The sequence below is a fragment of the Sinocyclocheilus anshuiensis genome, unplaced genomic scaffold, assembly GCF_001515605.1.
Source record: "Sinocyclocheilus anshuiensis isolate Anshui unplaced genomic scaffold, SAMN03320099.WGS_v1.1 scaffold532, whole genome shotgun sequence".
In the NCBI taxonomy this organism is placed as follows: Eukaryota; Metazoa; Chordata; class Actinopteri; order Cypriniformes; family Cyprinidae; genus Sinocyclocheilus; species Sinocyclocheilus anshuiensis.
In genome coordinates, this window is record NW_015555819.1 from 1,488,337 (window position 1) to 1,506,617 (window position 18,281).

The window sequence follows — 18,281 nt, forward strand, 5'->3', positions numbered from 1 at the left end:
GTAAACACTGTAACCAACAGGGCACTCAGTATTCTGGGAAGTTTGTGTGCATTGGGAATCATATTTTTTCAAATAAAGCCAAGGTAACACTCATTTTACATAAAGCACACAGTGAAAATGACATGATTATGACGGTGGGCAAATGCATAAAGCGCAGCATAATTTGAAATCAGTCACGAGTTTAAAGTTTGTCGATCGCGCGTCTCCAGTGAAGCTGAACTCTCCTCCTGTCAGCATTCAATTCGCACGGATCGACCGTCACGCAGAATACATGCGATCATGCAGGAAACACATGCACACTTCACAAGATCTCACAACTGGATCCGACTAAGTTTGCAAGGTTTTTGAAATTATGGCGTGGTACGACTTGGCTCGGCACGGCTCAATACGGCACGGCTCGGCTCAGCTCGGTTTGCGTTTCCACTGCAGTTTAGTATCGCTTTAGAGTGGACGGGATTATTCACATGTCGTTATATTTGCACCACCTCTACTGCTGCGACTCCTGAAAAACTTTTTCATTCCGCGTCGCCCCATCAAGCTCTCACTGGATCCGCTCCTCAGCTATCAACGAGAGGAACGTATATACTTACTCAACAGACAACGATACAGCCACTTTTTGGTTGTTAAAAAAGTTGCGCTCGTTCAAAACTGTTGCGTTCGATCCTTCGCTGGCTGTGCTGATTTAAATCTAGCGGTTCTGTTGTGTTTGTGTAGCAAGTTCAGTGACGCAGGTAGTGACGATTCTCTCCGGCCAATCCGTGATCAGCAGAGTTTACACGTCACATTTTGGTAACGGTACGATTTACTTGAAACCCCAACCGAGGTGGTACTAAAAAAAGTACCAGGTACCAGGTACTGTACCCAGTGGAAAACCCCCCAAAAGTGAACCGTACCCTGCAGTACCATGCAGTGGAAAAGCACCATTAGATCTTAATTAGACATTCAAAGATTTGTTTAAATGATATAAATGCGTATTTGCTGAATGCTGACGGCAAACAAGATAGTATTATAATGTTCGCCTTTCTATTACTAATAATATAAAAGCAGTCCTTATAAGACTTTTTGTATACATTTTAATTCCTTTGTTTACCCGTTCTATCTGATTATTAGACAGACTTGTATCCGTATTTAGACAGAACTGTTAAGGACAACAGCGAACGAGAGGGAGAATGTGAGCACTGTGTGCCCAGGCGCTGCCGTTCTCAGCGCCGTCAAAATAAAAGTCCATCGCGCCGTCGAAATAAAAGTCACGCCTCGAACGAATTTAAAAAAATGCCAAATATCGGTCGATATATCGGTCGACCACTAATGGAGACAAACCGATGTCTCCCCAGATGAACTTCATCCAACTCTCTCCGAGAGGCGATGCCACGACATAAACTCTCAGGGTAGTAGCAACCGCTTGGGCTAAGCACCATGACTCAAAGACCTTCCACTTGGAGATATGCAGCCTTCTCGTGGAAAGGGCTCTGGCACTAGCGACAGGCTCCTGAACATCAGCAGGAAGACTATAAGTAAAAGCTGGTGGCCTTTTATGGGCCATACCCACAGCTTCCAGATCTCGGGTTGAGGGTGTCAGATCTTGCGTTGAAGCTGAGATAGCAGAAATTTTCTGATCGGAACCTCCCATGGAGGGCGATCTAGAAGAAAATACAGCTCCGAGAACCACGTCTGAGATGGCCAGCACGCTGCACAACACTGCCAGAATTCAACTTGACAGGCGGAAATGCTTACAGTTTCAGGTCCGGCCACGGGTGAGCAAACACATCTTTGCCCAGAGATGCTAGGGAACTCAGGGAGAACCAAAGTGGGCATTGAGACATCTCCTGTGATGCAAAGAGGTCAATTTCCGCCGTGCCTAGCAAGTCCCAAATCTGAGCTACTGTTTGGCGGTTCAACAGAAATTCCGCTGCGAGGTTCAAGGCCCCCAGGACGTGAACCGCTCTCAGGGAAAGGAGTCTGCCTTGAGCCCAAAGGAGAAGATGGCACGCATGCCTGTCTAGGGTGCGTGACCGTGAACCTTCCTTGGCGGTTTATGTAAGATACCACAGCCATGTTGTCCATCCTGACAATCACATGACACCCCCTGTAGTGAGGGGAGAAAATGTATCTGTGCCAGAGAGACGGCTCTCAGCTCCAGGCTGTTTATGTGCCAAGAGAGGAACTCTCCCGTCCAAACTCTGCACGCTGGTGTGTCCTCGTAGACCGTGCCCCAGCCCATCAGAGAGGCATCCGTCGTAACCATTTGGCGATAGTAACAGCGCTCATACTGACCCCTCTCAGAAGAAAGAGGGGGTCCCGCCATATTGAAAGGGCGCAGAAGCAACTGCGTGACACCTTTAATAAGCGAAAGGCTGGTCCCTTCGAGCGGATCCTTAAATGTTTCATCCACCAAAGGAATGGCCTCATATGAAGCAGCCCCAAGGGCAGCACCGGGGAGGCTGCTGCCATGAGGCCCAAGAGCCTGTGACAAGTGCTCACAGAAACATGATGGCCTAGCTTGAAGCGGGCCAAGCATGTGTTGAGGCGGGAAATCCAGGCAGGAGCCAGACGGACCTGCATCTGAACGGAATCCAAGTGAACCCCCAAGAAAACAGTCAGGGGGTCAGAACATTCTTTTTTTTGGCATTATTTTTTTAGGCCAAGAAACAGAATGTGGCAAATGAGAACATCCCTGTGGTAACTCACTAATTCCATGGAGTGGGCTAAAATGAGCCAATCGTCCAGGTAATTGAGTACACGGATGCACTGGAGCCTCAATGGGGCCAGAGCAGCATCCATGCACTTTTTGAATGTCTTTGATGTCAAGGCCAGGCCAAAGAGAAGAACCTTGTACTGGTAAGCCTTTGCCACAAAGGCGAACCTGAGGAACTTCCTGTGCCGCCGAGTGACCTGAATATGAAAATAGGCATCCTTCAGGTCAACAGTGACAAACCAGTCTCCTGCACAAAATCTGTGACATAATAACCTTCCGCGCTCAACATCTTGAACTTCCTTTTATAAAGGGAGAAGTTCGGCCATGCGAAGGTCTAGGATCTGGCGTAGGTCGCCATCTTTCTTAGGAACGAGAAAACAGCGACTCAGAAAGCCGCGTTCTACTTCGGCTGGAGGAAACTCCTCTATCACCCCCTTGGGGAGGAGGGAAGATAGCTCCTGCTGTAGCACAGAAGCCTCTGAGGCGCTGCTCATTAGTCAGGTGAACCCCGTTGAAGCGAGGGGGGGGGAGGTGGTTGGGGGTGGAGTTGCGACAGAACTGAAGTGTTTAACCGAACTGAAATGTGTGGCGAACCCAAGGCGATACCCCTGGCAGATGCTTCCATTCGTGAAAGAATTGCGATAGAGGAAGCAGTGTTGCAGTCTAGAGGACATACCTGTGTTGGGGTGCCGAGATGGTCTGGAGGGGATAACATCATCCACCACGAATGAGAGCCTCTGGCGTCATGATGCGGGATGAGGAAGCCCACAGGAGCCGATGTGAGGGCCTGGTCTGTGACTGGTACAGGTCTGCTGGCTCTGGGAGAGAACTGCACGTGTCTCCTATCACGTGAGCAGCAGGTGACAAAGAAATAGGTGGTAAGGGAAGAAAGCCTGGTGCGTCTCCCATCCCCCACGTCAAAAAAGAGTGAGACTGAACAATTACTGCACACCGAAACGCGCTGATTAGGGAGGCATGGCGGATGTGACAGAACCAAATGTGGAGAGCGTGTTAGAAGTGGGCAGAAATGTATGAACGGTTTGAACGGAGATTTTCACAGAATTTACACTTAGAAGCGCCGTAAACCACCTCGCGCGCATGCGCACTTACTGTGTGTGTTGTCGCTCGCAATGAAGCGAGAACAGTGCGGCTGGCAGTGACACAATTCCATGCACTTCATCGTAGGGGTGGGAGAAAAAATGTATTCTCCGATGCATCGCGATTCTCTCTTCAACGATTCTGAATCGATTCTGAACATTTCAGAATTGATTCTGAGCATGGTTTCCCCCCGCATATGGCCCGTGTGTGCGCTAGAGACAATCGCGGCGGGCTTCATTGCACAGAATATGCGCTGTGAGACACGTGCGCATTGCTTGACAGTGTCAGTATTTTATTTTACTTTAGATATGCTTTCATTTATGCCGTTTGGAATGCAGTATGTATAAGATGCATGAAACTCACGTACTGACAGACGTGTGCTTTGTGTTTGATGTCCTGAAGCTTGATCGCGGCTGCGGTTAAATGCACTTGCATCTCCGAATACTTTTATATGAAACTGTTGTAAACACAGTCAGTTATGTTTTCAGAACAGGACAAAACATTTGATATATCGAAATAGAAATGTGCATTAGTGTGAATCGGTGTGAATGCAGCCTGTTAAAGTTTCCACTGTCTGTGATCTCATCAGTAATAATCAAACAGCAAAAATGCTGAGGAAAAAAGAAAAAAAAACATAATTATGATTGTCTGTAAACTTTCGGATAGCCTACTTAAAGAACACTTATTTTTAAAATAAGTAATTATTTTAAAAGTAGCCTGCTTATATAATTTAATTAAAAAAAATTAAGTAAAATTTGCACAAAATAAATTTTATATAAAATTTATATGAAAATGTAGCCATGTGCAGTAATATTGAAAATTGAGAACGTGACACATCGTGATATTGAGTTGAATCGAATTGTTGACTTGAATTGAATTATGAAACCAGTGAAGATTCACACCCCTATTTATAAGATGGCAGTACTGACTTACAGAGATTCCAACTATAAACAAAAAGCATAGAATGTGACGCATCGTGATATTGAGTTGAATCGAATTGTTGACTTGAATTGAATTATGAAACCAGTGAAGATTCACACCCCTATTTATAAGATGGCAGTACTGACTTACAGAGATTCCAACTATAAACAAAAAGCATAGAGACTGCAATTTTGGTTAAAATGTAAAGTTGTAAAGATGTATTTGCAAAGCAGAATAAATAATTACGAAAAAATGTAGATCAAGAATCGTTTTGGAATCGGATCGTGACTCCCAGAATCTGAATCGGATCGGATTGTGAAGTGCCTAAAGATTCCCACCCCTACTTCGCAGGGAGAACAGTGTTCCACTATGGCAGTCGCCGAAGTGCAAATGAAGAAAGCTCAACGAAAAACAGTCTGAATATCGGGCCAGAAAAACCGCAACAGAAGGGCTAAAATGGCTGCTTTGTGAAGGCGTTATTATGGGTTATTGAATTTGGACAGAAGTGACATTTTAAAGTTAAAACACCCTAAAGATGGAATTGTTTCTTACAAGTAAGCAGCTTTTCACATCACAAGGCGTTAATTGATGGACTGGAGTGGTGTGGATTACTTGTGGATTATTGTGATGTTTTTATCAGCTGTTTGGACTCTCAACCTGACGGCACCCATTCACTGCAGAGGACACATTAGTGAGCAAGTGATGTAATGATACATTTCTCCAAATCTGTTCTGATGAAGAAACAAACTCATCTACAACTTGGATGGCCTGAGGGTGAGTAGATTTTCTGCGAATTTGTTGGTGACTTATTCCTTTATTTCTTTTTTTTTTTCCATTCAAATTGTGAAAAACTTATATGCTGATACAATTTTTAATGAAAATGTTGTATTAAATAGCATTTTTACTAGTGGCCTCGAATATTACTACATGATACCATCACTGTATCATGGCGCAGTAGTTGTTGTTTTATTTTTATTTTACTTTTTATCACATTATCATAGTAACCATTTAGAAAGTTCCAGCACAGTCCTCTGAACTTTGAGTCATGTATATTACCTATGTTGATTATGACTCTTGTCTAACTGCTGTCTTACTCTTCTCTGTCACAGTGTGAGTGTACAGTCAGCATGGCAGAAGCGCATCAGGCTGTGGCCTTCCAGTTCACCGTCACTCCTGATGGCATCGACCTGCACCTGTGTCACGAGGCCCTGCGCCAGATCTACCTGTCTGGCATCCACTCCTGGAAGAAGAGGTTCATCAGGTTCAAGGTGACCTCACAACTGACCTCCTTATCCAACTGATTAAAGAGTTACTGTACACGAGTAACACTATCTAATCAGCTCTGAGTGTCACTTTGAAATATCAATGTTTAATTGATTTTTTCAGGATAGTTTGTGCTTTGAAAATGATTGCAAAGCCCATTTGAATAGAACTATGTTTTATTATATTAATATTTGTTTAATATTAGATTATTTTGTGTTTCCGTAGAATGGTGTCATGACTGGAGTCTATCCAGGAAGTCCCTCGGGGCTCCTGGTTGTTTTGGTGGGTTACATGTCCACCACCAAATATGCCAAAATAGACCCATCTCTTGGGATGTTCACTAAACTGTCAAAACACCTACCAATCAGGTAAACCACTAAACAACAGTCACCTTTTTGTCATTAGTTATTAGCAATTTATTATGATACATTTGGAAGATACCCTGTAAATAAGTCAATAACATGACAATCTTGCCAGAAGTTGTTAATAGGAAAAAAGTATAGCTGTCAGAAATTCAAAGTCATATGCAAACATGAAGGTCTGATTCTTTGCTTTGTTTTAGTTTTATCTAGTTTTGTTTTGCTTTTTGTTTTGTTTTGTTAAAAAAAGTATAGCTGTTAAAAGTCCAAAAACATATGCAAACACAAAGGTCTGATTCTTGCTTTGTAGTTTTTGTTTTGTTTTGTTTTTTGTTTTGTTTTGTTTTTTGTTAAAAAAGTATAGCTGTCCAAAGACATATACAAACACAAAGGTCTGATTCTTTGCTTTGTAGTTTAACTAGTACTTTTATTGTTTTGTTTTGCATTTGTTTGTTTTGTGTTTGTTGTGTTGTTTTCATAACTTTATTTTGTAGCTGTAGCAGGAGACTTTATAGAACTTTTGAAATCCGTTGCTAATGAAAAGCTCAAGCATCAGATGTTTCTCTGTGTAGTTCTTTCAATCTAATATCTTCAAAACAGATTACAATGTTATACAAGAAATGTGTTTTATTACTACTGTATATCACGCAGTTCACCAGCTTATTTTATGAGTAGTCATAACAAAAAATTCCATGTCTCTGAAAATCTTATTATACCTTTCATCCATGTACTCATTACTTACAGTGTAGCTACAGTGCTGATAATAACAAATCATTACTTAGCATTCCTTAACTAGTGTTGAAGTAGTGATCTATGCTGATTAAATATTTTATCATTTTAATAATTAAAAAAATGATTAGTAAACCAATAATAACTAATTATTACAGTGTTTCGGAAAGGGCACTGCAGTTAATTTCTAACTTAACAGCTGTATTTCCCTTCAGTAAGTACGTAACAGAAGAAGGGCAGCGTGTTGTTGGTGGTGTGCTGATTGGGACCGGATTGTGGATTGCTGTGACTTTCGTAATGAGAAATGTCCTCAAGTACTTGCTGTCCTGGCACGGCTGGATGTTCAATCGCCATGGATCTTTGAACTTAAAAACAAAAATTTGGTTGGTGAGTGTGGCCTTGATGGAGAATCGATCACTTAAAAGAATAATTCACCCAAATAATATGCTATATTATGCAAATATTGGCCATTTTTGTAGTCCACATGACCCAGAGTTTTGGTTTTTAGGTGAACTATACCTTTAACACACCCAGCTTTGTAAATATTTCCCTAGAGTATATTCAGAGAGAGTCCAAAGTCTAATAAGTTGTTTCATAACATAATTTCAGCACTGTTCTGATAATTGCATATTTCCTTTGAAGTTTTCTCTGCGTCGTGTCAGCTTTTGATATATAGCTGTTCACTAGAACTTGTCTAGTTTTATTATTGGAAGAATCATGCTTGTCTCATGTTTGACTCTTGACCCAGTATTAACGCTATTCACACAGGTGTTAGTGAAGTTATTTTCGGGGCCAAAGCCAATGCTGTACAGCTTCCAGAGTTCACTACCACGGTTACCAGTGCCTCCTGTAAAAGACACAGTTAGAAGAGTAAGCAAAGCATTTTTATTGCATTTTAAAAAGATCTAATTTATTAATAGGTCAATGACTGATTTTTTTGTAGTGCACTTCTTTTTAAGTGCCCTCACTTCTTCACATCTTTATTGTTTGTTTTTTTTTTTGGTTTTGTTTTTTTCAGTATCTTGAGTCAGCTCGTCCTCTGATGGATGATGAACAGTACAAACGTATGGAGGGGTTGGCAAAGGACTTTGAGAAGAACTTGGGCCCCAGACTGCAATGGTACTTGAAGCTCAAATCCTGGTGGGCCTCCAATTATGTAAGTTTGCTCTTTTTCTACTTTTCAGAATCAGTCTCAACAGATTTTCTTGAGGGATTTTGGGAACTTTTTTTTTTTTTCTAAAGTGCAGTCTTGTTATATCTCATTATAAAAATGCCTCAACCTTTTTCAAGTTTGCCTTTCTTTCAAAATAGCATGAAGCTTCCTAAATAATGAACCTTAAAGGGGTCATATGATGTTGCTAAAAAGAACATTATTTTGTGTATTTGGTGTAATGAAATGTGTTTATGCGGTTTAAAGTAAAAGGGCTAGAGTGAGCGGAGGCGGGCGGGCTTGAGAACGGAGAGTCCGGCGGGCTTGCGGCAACCACATGTGACGACCCCGGGCTGGACTCCGCTTCGTCCACGGTGAAATTTATTTGAGGTTTGTGTCATGCTGTAACGTGGGATTTGGGTTTTGTTTATTGTTCAGGTTTTCTGGTCTTTTATTTTGATATTTTGCCTTGTTTTATGTTCCTGTCGTGTGTTCCTTGCCCCTCATGTGATCATGTCATGTGCTACTCTTGTCTGTGTGTCATGTTGTGATTGATTGCTTTAGTCATGTGCCTTGTTTCCCATTGGTTGGTTTGTGTCTTGTGACTCTTATTGTTTGGTATTTATAACCCTCATGTTGCCATTAGGTGTGTTCGACTTGAACCACGTCTACAGACGGCAGTCAACGAGAGTAGCCGCTTGCAGTCGAGGGTGGAGTTGAAAACGGAGCCGTCAAGCCGGACACTTTCTGCTCCCGTTAGTGAAGTGAATTAAATGCAATATTTGTCAAATACACAGACATTTCTGAAATGTTTTCATGAGCAACATAAACACTTTTTATATACTGCTTAATACAGCGCCATCTGTTCAAGAATAAAGTTCAACATAATCATATACTATTTAAATACTAATAAAGTGGGGGTAAATATGTTTTTATCAGTGTTTTATGATAAACGTGACTCAATATAACATTGCGACTACATTAAAAAACCTTTTACTGTTCTAAAAACACAGATTTGTGGCCATTATTGGAATTGAAAAGGTTATAATTAAACCCGAAACACACGTGATTGTTGTCATGCGGTGCAACGAGAGTAGCCGCTTGCAGTCGAGGGTGGAGTTGAAAACGGAGCTGTCAAGTCAGACACTTTCTGCTTGCGGTAGTGACTCTAGCGCGATGTTTGCATACTCTGTCACAGATGAAGTGAATTAAATGCAATATTTGTCAAATACACAGACATTTCTGAAATGTTTTCATGAGCAACATAAACACTTTTTATATACTGCTTAATACAGCGCCATCTGTTCAAGAATAAAGTTCAACATAATCATATACTATTTAAATACTAATAAAGTGGGGGTATATATGCTTTTATCAGTGTTTTATGATAAACTTAACTCAATATAACAGTGCGACAACAGTAAAAAAGCTTTTACTGTTCTAAAAACACAGATTTGTGGCCATTATTGGAATTGAAAAGGTTATAATTAAACCCGAAACACACGTGATTGTTGTCATGCGGTGAATCTGGCCAATTGTGAAACAGCGGGGTCGTCGTCAGAGCTCCTGCAGTCGCTCTGAAGAAACTGCAGCGGCTGAGTCAGCCGGCTGCTCTCGAATCGCTATCACGGCACTTTGATGCCACACATGACAGTCATGTGGCGTCGGCGCCGTCTCAAGTCGGACAAAATTTCTAACCGGCATGCACTGCTTCAAGTTAGAATTTGATCGATCTGTGCAGCGCTGCGTTAAGTCGAACGCACCTATTGTCTCTGGTCGAGTATGATTCGTGTAACCTGCTGTTGGTGAGTTTGTGTTTCTGTTCATGCCAAGTCAAGTCTGTTCAAGTCAAGTCTGTTCATGCCAAGTCAAGTCAAGTCTGTTCAAGTCAAGTCTGTTTAAGTTAAGTCTGTTCATGCCGAGTCGAGTTTGTGTCAAGTCAAGTCTTTCTTTGTTTGGATTTTGGATATCACTTTGTTAAATAAAAGCTGCACATGGGTTCTTACAACTTGCCTTCAGTGTACTGATTGTTACAGAAAGCTAGACCGAAAAAATTAACCCAGCAGTTGCACTTCTGCAGTTACGTCAAGGCCATCGGGCAATTGAAGATTATGTGGAGGACTTTTGTGGACTGTGCCATTTAGTAGACTTTAATGATGTGGCACTTAAAGACATTTTCCCTTTTGGCCTCATAATATATCTCAGTTAATGCCACGTCACACTCCTCACTGGACTGGCTAAATATATTGACTTTGGACTAGGGGTGGGCGATGCGAGCTAAAATTCATATCACGATATTTTACACTGTCCATGCGATATTGATATTATATTGTGATATGAGAAAAAAATTTTTACAGGCAAAATATTTTAACCTTATATAACAAGAAAAAGTGAGGGATTGGACATAGACCTGAAAAGTATTTTTTTATTGTGCCATTGTTTTTCTCAAAAAGTGCAAGCAGGCAACATGAGGTAGGCCTTTATGAATTAAATTAACTTAAATATTGGGTGTTTGAGTAGGCCAGTGGTTCCCAAACTTTTTCTGCCGGGCCCCCCTTTTGTAGAGAAAAATATTTCCCCCCCCCCCTCTTTTTTTTTTTTTGGAAAGTCTCTTATGCTCACCAAGGCTAGATTTATTTATTAAAAATACAGTAAACAATGTAATATTGCGAAATATTGTCAATTTAAATGATCTATTTGAATGTTTTAAGGCTACTATTAGGCTACTGTATTCCTGTGATCAAAGCTGAATTTTCAGCATCATTAATTTGTGCTGCTTAATATTTTTGAGGAAATTATTGTTTCATGATTCCCTTATGAATATTTGAAATTGTTCTTCGTGTCAGAGTGCTGGAGTTCGTCAGAAATAGAACGGTGCATCAGTTTACTGTCATGGATTTGTTGTGTCGCGCCACATCCACAGCAGAGAACATCACTGGGTTCTATTTGCATTTGTCAAATCGCGCCGCTCACGTCTGGTGTAGACACGTTGTTTTGGTATTTGTGAATCTTAAGTATATTCATAATCTGCTTTACGTTTACCTGGCACTGGAAGTCCTGTCACAAACTTGTAACTTTCATGCTTAGAGCAGAACCATGCATCGTTCATTTATATTTCTACATAGCTCCCTGCAATACAACTCTGATTCTTCAATCTCGCCATCTAGTGGCCTGTTATTGATACAACCACAACTGCTACAACTGATAACGGAGCGCTCAAGTGGGTACTGCGAGTCATGTTGAGGTAATTAAAATGTCAAATTAATACTTTGCATACAATTATTTACTTATCAGACAAGTGGCCACATGATAAGCGGGAAAATTATGCAGTGTAGTCTTTATCACCCTGCAGAGGTTTCTTTTGCAACATAATCTGCTGACTGTACACTATCCCTCAGCCTTGCCGCGCCCCCCAGTTTGGGAACCACTGGAGTAGGCGATTTGTGCTCTATTAATTTGGTCTGTTACGATGCTCTGTGTGTTTGATTACTAATGCCTGTGTAGTACGGCGTTCCACACAGAGGACAAAAACTTTCAGCCTCAACTCTTTATCGTCATATGTTTTAAAATTTGCAAAGCGTACCAAATTGAACAAAACTATATAAATGCAAAATTTGAATTCATGAATATATAACGGTATCCACGGTATAGCAAAATCCATATCATAGAACAACATAATACCCCAGTCACGTTCATACCGGTATAGCGCCCACCCCTACTTTGGACCCTGTTTAAGTGGTTCCTCGTTTACTGTGGGGATTGCGGATGAGGAACCTTGCTATTCCCCAGTATCTGCCACACCAGAGTATTTGCATGTAATGTCTGGAATTATTCATGTCACGTCAGAGTCTACAGAGCCCGCTCATGTTACATCAGGGTCTACAGAGCCTGTCCACGTCATGTCTGCCAAGCCAAAGCCTGCTAACGTCCTGTCTGCTACTCCAGGGCCTGCTAACATCATGTCTGCTAATCCAGGGCCTGCTAACGTCAAGTCTGCTATTCCAGGGCCTGCTAACGACATGTCTGCCAAGCCAGGGCCTGCTAACATCATGCCTGCTACTCCAGGGCCAGCTCAGGTCATGCCTGCCAAGCCAAAGCCAGCTACTCCTGGGCCTGCTAAAGTCATGTCTGCTGCTCCAGGGCCTGCTCACGTCACGTTTGTTACACCAAGGTCTTCTCACATCACGCCTGCCAAGCCAGGGCCTGTTCACGTCATGTCTTTGCAAGATGGCCGCCACTCAAGAGTCTCTTTGCAAGATGGCCGCCACACCTGAGCCCCCGGCCAATATGGCCGCCTGAGCCTCACCACACCACGGCCGTCATGTCAGAACCTCCTGCGGATGCGGAGCTTGGGCCAGGATTGATGAGACTGATTGCCAGTGTGATGGATCTACCTCTGATGTCAGTTTGAGCGGCTGGCATCCCAGTGGTCTTTACACTTTCAAGCCTCACAGCCTCAAGGCCGGCGAGCATGCCACTGTCTACTGCGCTGCCCATGATGGCGGTAGCCATCCTGAGAGTTTGGGCTGCACACTGCACTTCTGAGGCCTCTCTTGTCCACGAGTCTGCCCCAGAGGCCTCTCTTATCCATGAGTCTGCCTCAGAGGTGGTGGGGTCCTCTGCAGAACCTCCAGAGGTGGCGGCTTCCGCTGCAGAACCTCCCGAGGCGGCGACGTCCATTTCTGAACTCTCTGCCTATCCTGTCACGGCCATTCAAGGCCGTTCATGAACTCACAGACTGCCCTGTCACGTCCAAGAAGGCTGTCCATGAAATCTTTGCCTGTCCTGTCACTGCCAAGGGGGCTATCCATGAACTCTCTGCTTGTCCTGTTATGACCATTGAGGCCATTCAAGGATATTCTGCCTTTCATGTTGTGGCTATGGAGGCTGCTCACAAACTCTCTGCCTGTTCTATCACGGTCAAGTGGTCTGTCCATGTCTCTGCTCTGCCAAGGCTGCCTGCTCTGCCTGCTCCGCCATGGCTCCATGCTCCTCTGGATCAGACCTGGTGGTCTCCTGGTGTACTGCTCTACGGTCTGCCACTGCTCCATGGCCCTGGCCCTCCACTCTTTCACGGTCTGTCACTGCTCCATGGCCCTGGCCCTCCACTGTTCCACAGTCTGCCACTGTTCCATGGCCCAGGTCCTCCACTGTTCCACAGTCTGCCACTACTCCACGGCCCAGGTTCTCCACTGTTCCACAGTCTGCCACTACTCCACGGCCCTTGTCCTCCATTGTTCCACAGTCTGCCACTGCTTCACGGCCTAGACCCGCCATTGCTCCACGGTCCAGGCCCACCACTGCTCCACAGTCTAGACCTGCCTCTGCTTCATGGCCCAGGTTCACCATGGGTCCACTGCCCAGGTTTGCCATTGCTCCATGGTCCAGGTCCACCATTGCTCCACAGTCCTGGTCCTCTGCAATGCCATGATCCAAGTCCTGTTCCCCTGCATGGGCCTGGCCCTCCATCCTTACCCCAGTTCCACCTCCGCTCCACCACCCTCCTGGACTTTTTGGGTTTTGTTCGGGTTGGGTGTTACGTTAGGGCATCTGGAGCTGCCCTTAGAGGGGGGGCGGGGGGGGTTACGTAATGTGGGGTTTGGGTTTTGTTTCTAGTTTAGGTTTTCTGGTCTTTTATTTTGATATTTTGCCTTGTTTTATGTTCCTTGCCCCACATGTGATTATGTCATGTGCTACTCTTGTCTGTGTGTCATGTTGTGATTGGTTGCTTTAGTCATGTGCCTTGTTTCCCATTGGTTGGTTTGTGTCTTGTGACCCTTATTGTTTGGTAGTTATAGCCCTCATGTTGCCATTGTCTCTGGTCGAGTATGATCCGTGTAACCTGCTGTTGGTGAGTTTGTGTTTCTGTTCATGCCAAGTCAAGTCTGTTCAGGTCAAGTCTGTTCAAGTTAAGTCTGTTCATGCTGAGTCGAGTTTGTTTCAAGTCAAGTCTTTCTTTGTTTGGATTTTGGATATCACTTTGTTAAATAAAAGCTGCACATGGGTTCTTACAACTTGCCTTCAGTGGACCGATTGTTACACATACCTTGTATTATGAATATTTGACTTTGTTCTACTGTAATTCTCTCAGGTCAGCGACTGGTGGGAGGAGTATATTTACCTCAGAGGTCGAGGACCAATCATGGTCAACAGCAACTACTATGCAATGGCAAGACTGATATGCAATGGCTAATCTGGATTTTGTTAAAAAGAAAGTCAAATTGTCAAAAAAAAAAAATCAAGACGGTGAAATGTATTATGAAATTGATGAAAGTATTTCATCAAAATATGAAATTAACAAATTTACATTACGTTTTCCGAAAACAATTTTTTAATAAATCTTTCACATGTGTCATGGCACCAATTTTGCGATGTAGAATTGAACAAATTTACATTAAAGGGGTGGTTGACTGCTTTTTTCTAGGCTTGATTGTGTTTATGGGGTGCAGTCTAACATGTGTTAATGCTTCATTTAAAAAAAAACATTATTTTTCACATAATTTACCTTTATTCTGCACTGCTCTGTCCCTTCTCCTATGAACGTTCTGATGATTTCCTGGTTTTATGAAGCCCCTCCCTCAGAAATATGGAGTGGGCTCAGATTGGTTAGCTGGCCTAGTGTGTCATGATTCGCTAAACCGCCTAGTGCAGTCCAGAAACGTCACACCTCTAACCTCAGTGGCATGTGCTCCGGTTGTATTGTAAACAATGGCGTCGTCAATATTGCTTATCAGTTTGAGCCCGATTGAGACCCAGAGAATATTAGTGAAGAGGATCGTGCAGAACCTGTGCAAGCACGGCTCTTACAGGACGTTTCAGAATGGTATGTTTTTTTGTTTGTTGTTGTCTCATACTTTTAGATGCGCTGTTATTTGTAAATGCTACTGCTTATGATAGCTTTTAATATATGGTTTTATCCTGATTAAAGCTGTAATACAGCAGAATACATGATTGCGTTGTAGCATTTTTGTAACAGTAAGAAGTGTTTGCCAGCAAGTATTGCTCACTACCATGGCAATCGTGTGCACATCCGTGTTTAATGCTTCTCATTGCCATGTGAAAAATATCTGTCTGTCTATAGACATAAAGTGTATAACTGGAACTCAGTTCATTGATAGAGCTGTGACGAGCTGATGATCTGAATGAGAGAGAGAAAGAGAGAGAGAGATGCAGAGCAGAGCGTGTGCAGAGCAGGGGAACGCAAGGAAAATGATAAAAAAATGCTGCTTTAGAACATTGATTTTGAAACTTTTGAATCCATTAGAATCGTTAGAAGACAGAATCACGATTCATATATGAATAGATTTTTTCGAGCACCCCTAGTTTTGACGGCATGGCAACAACTCTTCCTCTTCTCTAAAGCAGCGCAACATGGCCTCGCCCCCTTTGTTGCATGTTCCCGGGGGTGGGGTTTATGTAAATTTCAGGGTTTGTGATGTCACCAACAGGGAAGTAGCTTGTTGTAGACCCTACGATCCGTAACTGTAGGCATTAAACTGCCATAATTTTAAAAGACAATATCTCCGTTTGCAATTGAACTTTCAGCGTTGTAACTTTGCAGATATTGTTTATGCTCAAACAGCAACATTATACACTAACTAAAGTTAAAAAAGTGAAATCACAATCAACCACCCCTACAAGTTTTGCTTGTAGCACAAACTATTTTTTTTAATCTACCATCCGGGTCTCGGCACCAATTTTTGTCATGTAGAAATTAACAACATTACATTTTTTGCTTGTAGCACAAACAATTGTTTATGTAAATCTACCATCCAGGTCATGGCACCAATTTTTGTGGTGTAGAAATGAACAAATTTACATGAATTCTTACTTGTAGTGCAAACTACTTTTATAAATCTGCCATCCGGGTCACGACACCAGTTTTTGTGGTGTAGAAATGAACAAATTTACATTAGGTTTTGCTTGTAGCACAAACTATTGTTGTAAATTTACCATCTGGGTCATGACACCAATTTGTGTGGTGTGGAAATTAACAAATTTATATTAAGTTTTGCTTGTAGCACAAACATTTTTCCGAGTCACTGCACCAGTTTGTGTGGCATAGAAATTAATAAGTTTACATGATGTTTTGCTTGTAGAGCAAACAATTTTTTATAAATCTTCTACCTGGTTCACAGTACCAATTTTGTGGTGTAGAAATGAACTAATTTACATTAGATTTTGCTTGTATCAAAAACTATTTTCATAAATCTGCCATCTGGGTCATGGCACCAATTTTTTGGAGGTAGAAATGAACAAATTTGCATTAAGTTTTGCTTGTAGCAGACTGTTATAAATTTACCACCTGGGTCACGACACTAAATTCTGTAGTGTAGAAATGAAGCAATTCACATTAAGTTTTGCTTGTAGCACAAACTATTTTTGTGGTGTAGAAATTAACAAATTTACATTACATTTTGCTTGTAGCACAAACTATGTTTATAGCTAAATCTACCATCCAGGTCATGGCACCAGTTTTTGTGGGGTAGAAATAAACAAATTTACATTATATTTTGTTTGTAGCACAAACAATTTTTATAAATTTACCATCTGGGTCACAACACCAATTTGTGTGGTGTAGAAGTCAACCAATTTACATGAAGTTTTGCTTGTAGAGCGAACAATTTTATAAATTTGCCATCCAGCACCAATTTGTGTGGCATAGAAATGAACGAATTTACAATAAGTTTTGCTTGTAGCACAAACTATTTTTTTTTTATAAATCTGCCATCCGGGTCACGGCACCAATTTTTGGAAAGTTGTTTTAACTCATTTAACTCCAGGTTGCTCGAAGGAGCTTGTTTGTATAATAAGTTCATAGCACTGTTCAATGGCAGTATCTCAGAAGAGTGACAATCACTTTCTCTGTCTTTATCAGGACTTCCTCTATGTGATCCCCACTACACGTCAAGCTGCCCGTGCTGGTAATTCCATCCACGCCATCATGATGTACAGAAGAAAACTGGACAGAGCGCAGATCAAACCAGTGAGTGTAGATTCCACAACAAACATATTCATCAATATTTCCTTAATTAAATGCAATTCATGATTTTTATACCTTCGTTCTATGCAAGGATAATGTATTCGTTTTACCACTGATGAAGGAAATCAAACACTTTAAAGTGTCATCTTGAAATTAAGCCTACATAATATATGTTAGACTCAAAGGAATAAGTTGCCCTAAACGTAAAATGTTTTGTTATGATGTCATCTGCATGTTTTGCTCTTTTTCATGGAAGATATTTTGCAGGATGTCAAGCAGCTCTTTTCCATACAACAAATTGTCAAGGTTCTAAAACAACCACAACAAATAACATAATAGTAGCCAGTATAACTCATGACTTGTATGTATACAAAGTCTTCTGAAATAATACGGTAGCTTTTTGTGAGGAACAGGCCAAAAATGCTTTCAAATTACATTAAATAACCTTATTTCTATATAAGCAGCATCATGCAAAATATCTTCTTCTGTGTTACACAAGATAATGTCATAGAGGTTTGAAATGACACAAAGGTAAGTAAAAGGTAATGAAATGCACTTTTGGGTGAATTATTCCCTTAAGTGTAATTATTAATGTTTCATAGGTCTAGGTAATGTATGGGTCAGTGGCGGTAAGCACTACTCAGAAAATTAGATGAAACATTAACTACTTCTGAAAACTGAGCTTTAACTATCACAAGATGTTTATTATATATTATATGACTATGTATATGTGTGTGTGTGTGTGTGTGTGTGTGTATATATATGTACACACTAATGATTAAATGAGTAGACATATGTTGAAAAGGCTGTTTGTCATGTCATACCATGCCTGTCTCTCTCTCTAACCCCCCAAACTCTGTGTGCATGACTGTGAAAGCGTACCCCTCATAAACAATCTTGTGTTTTGTTCCTCGCTCCCGGACGTTTCTGTGTTTGCTATGTGCGCTCACACACCACACGCACAGTTATACTTGCTGGAGAAGCGAGTGCCGCTGTGCTCGGCGCAGTGGGAGCGGATGTTTAACACGTCCCGTATTCCCGGGCTGGAGACAGGTAAGAGGAGGGGCTCGTCAGTCCCAACCC

General features: G+C 41.9%; 1 protein-coding gene across 2 annotated transcripts in view; it reads left to right on the forward strand.

The window, feature by feature from the left end:
- Positions 1-18,281, forward strand: part of LOC107675280 (carnitine O-palmitoyltransferase 1, liver isoform-like) — a 41,906-nt gene that overhangs the window by 4,649 nt on the left and 18,976 nt on the right. The window contains exons 2-9 of one of the 2 annotated variants that reach the window (XM_016469574.1): positions 5,824-5,982; positions 6,203-6,345; positions 7,281-7,452; positions 7,834-7,935; positions 8,084-8,221; positions 14,307-14,384; positions 17,094-17,201; positions 18,164-18,251. In XM_016469574.1, the coding sequence (XP_016325060.1) occupies positions 5,842-5,982; positions 6,203-6,345; positions 7,281-7,452; positions 7,834-7,935; positions 8,084-8,221; positions 14,307-14,384; positions 17,094-17,201; positions 18,164-18,251 (970 nt within the window). In that variant the 5' untranslated portion in view covers positions 5,824-5,841. The remainder of the gene's footprint in view (positions 1-5,823; positions 5,983-6,202; positions 6,346-7,280; positions 7,453-7,833; positions 7,936-8,083; positions 8,222-14,306; positions 14,385-17,093; positions 17,202-18,163; positions 18,252-18,281) is intronic. The other variant, XM_016469575.1, reaches the window with a different exon arrangement.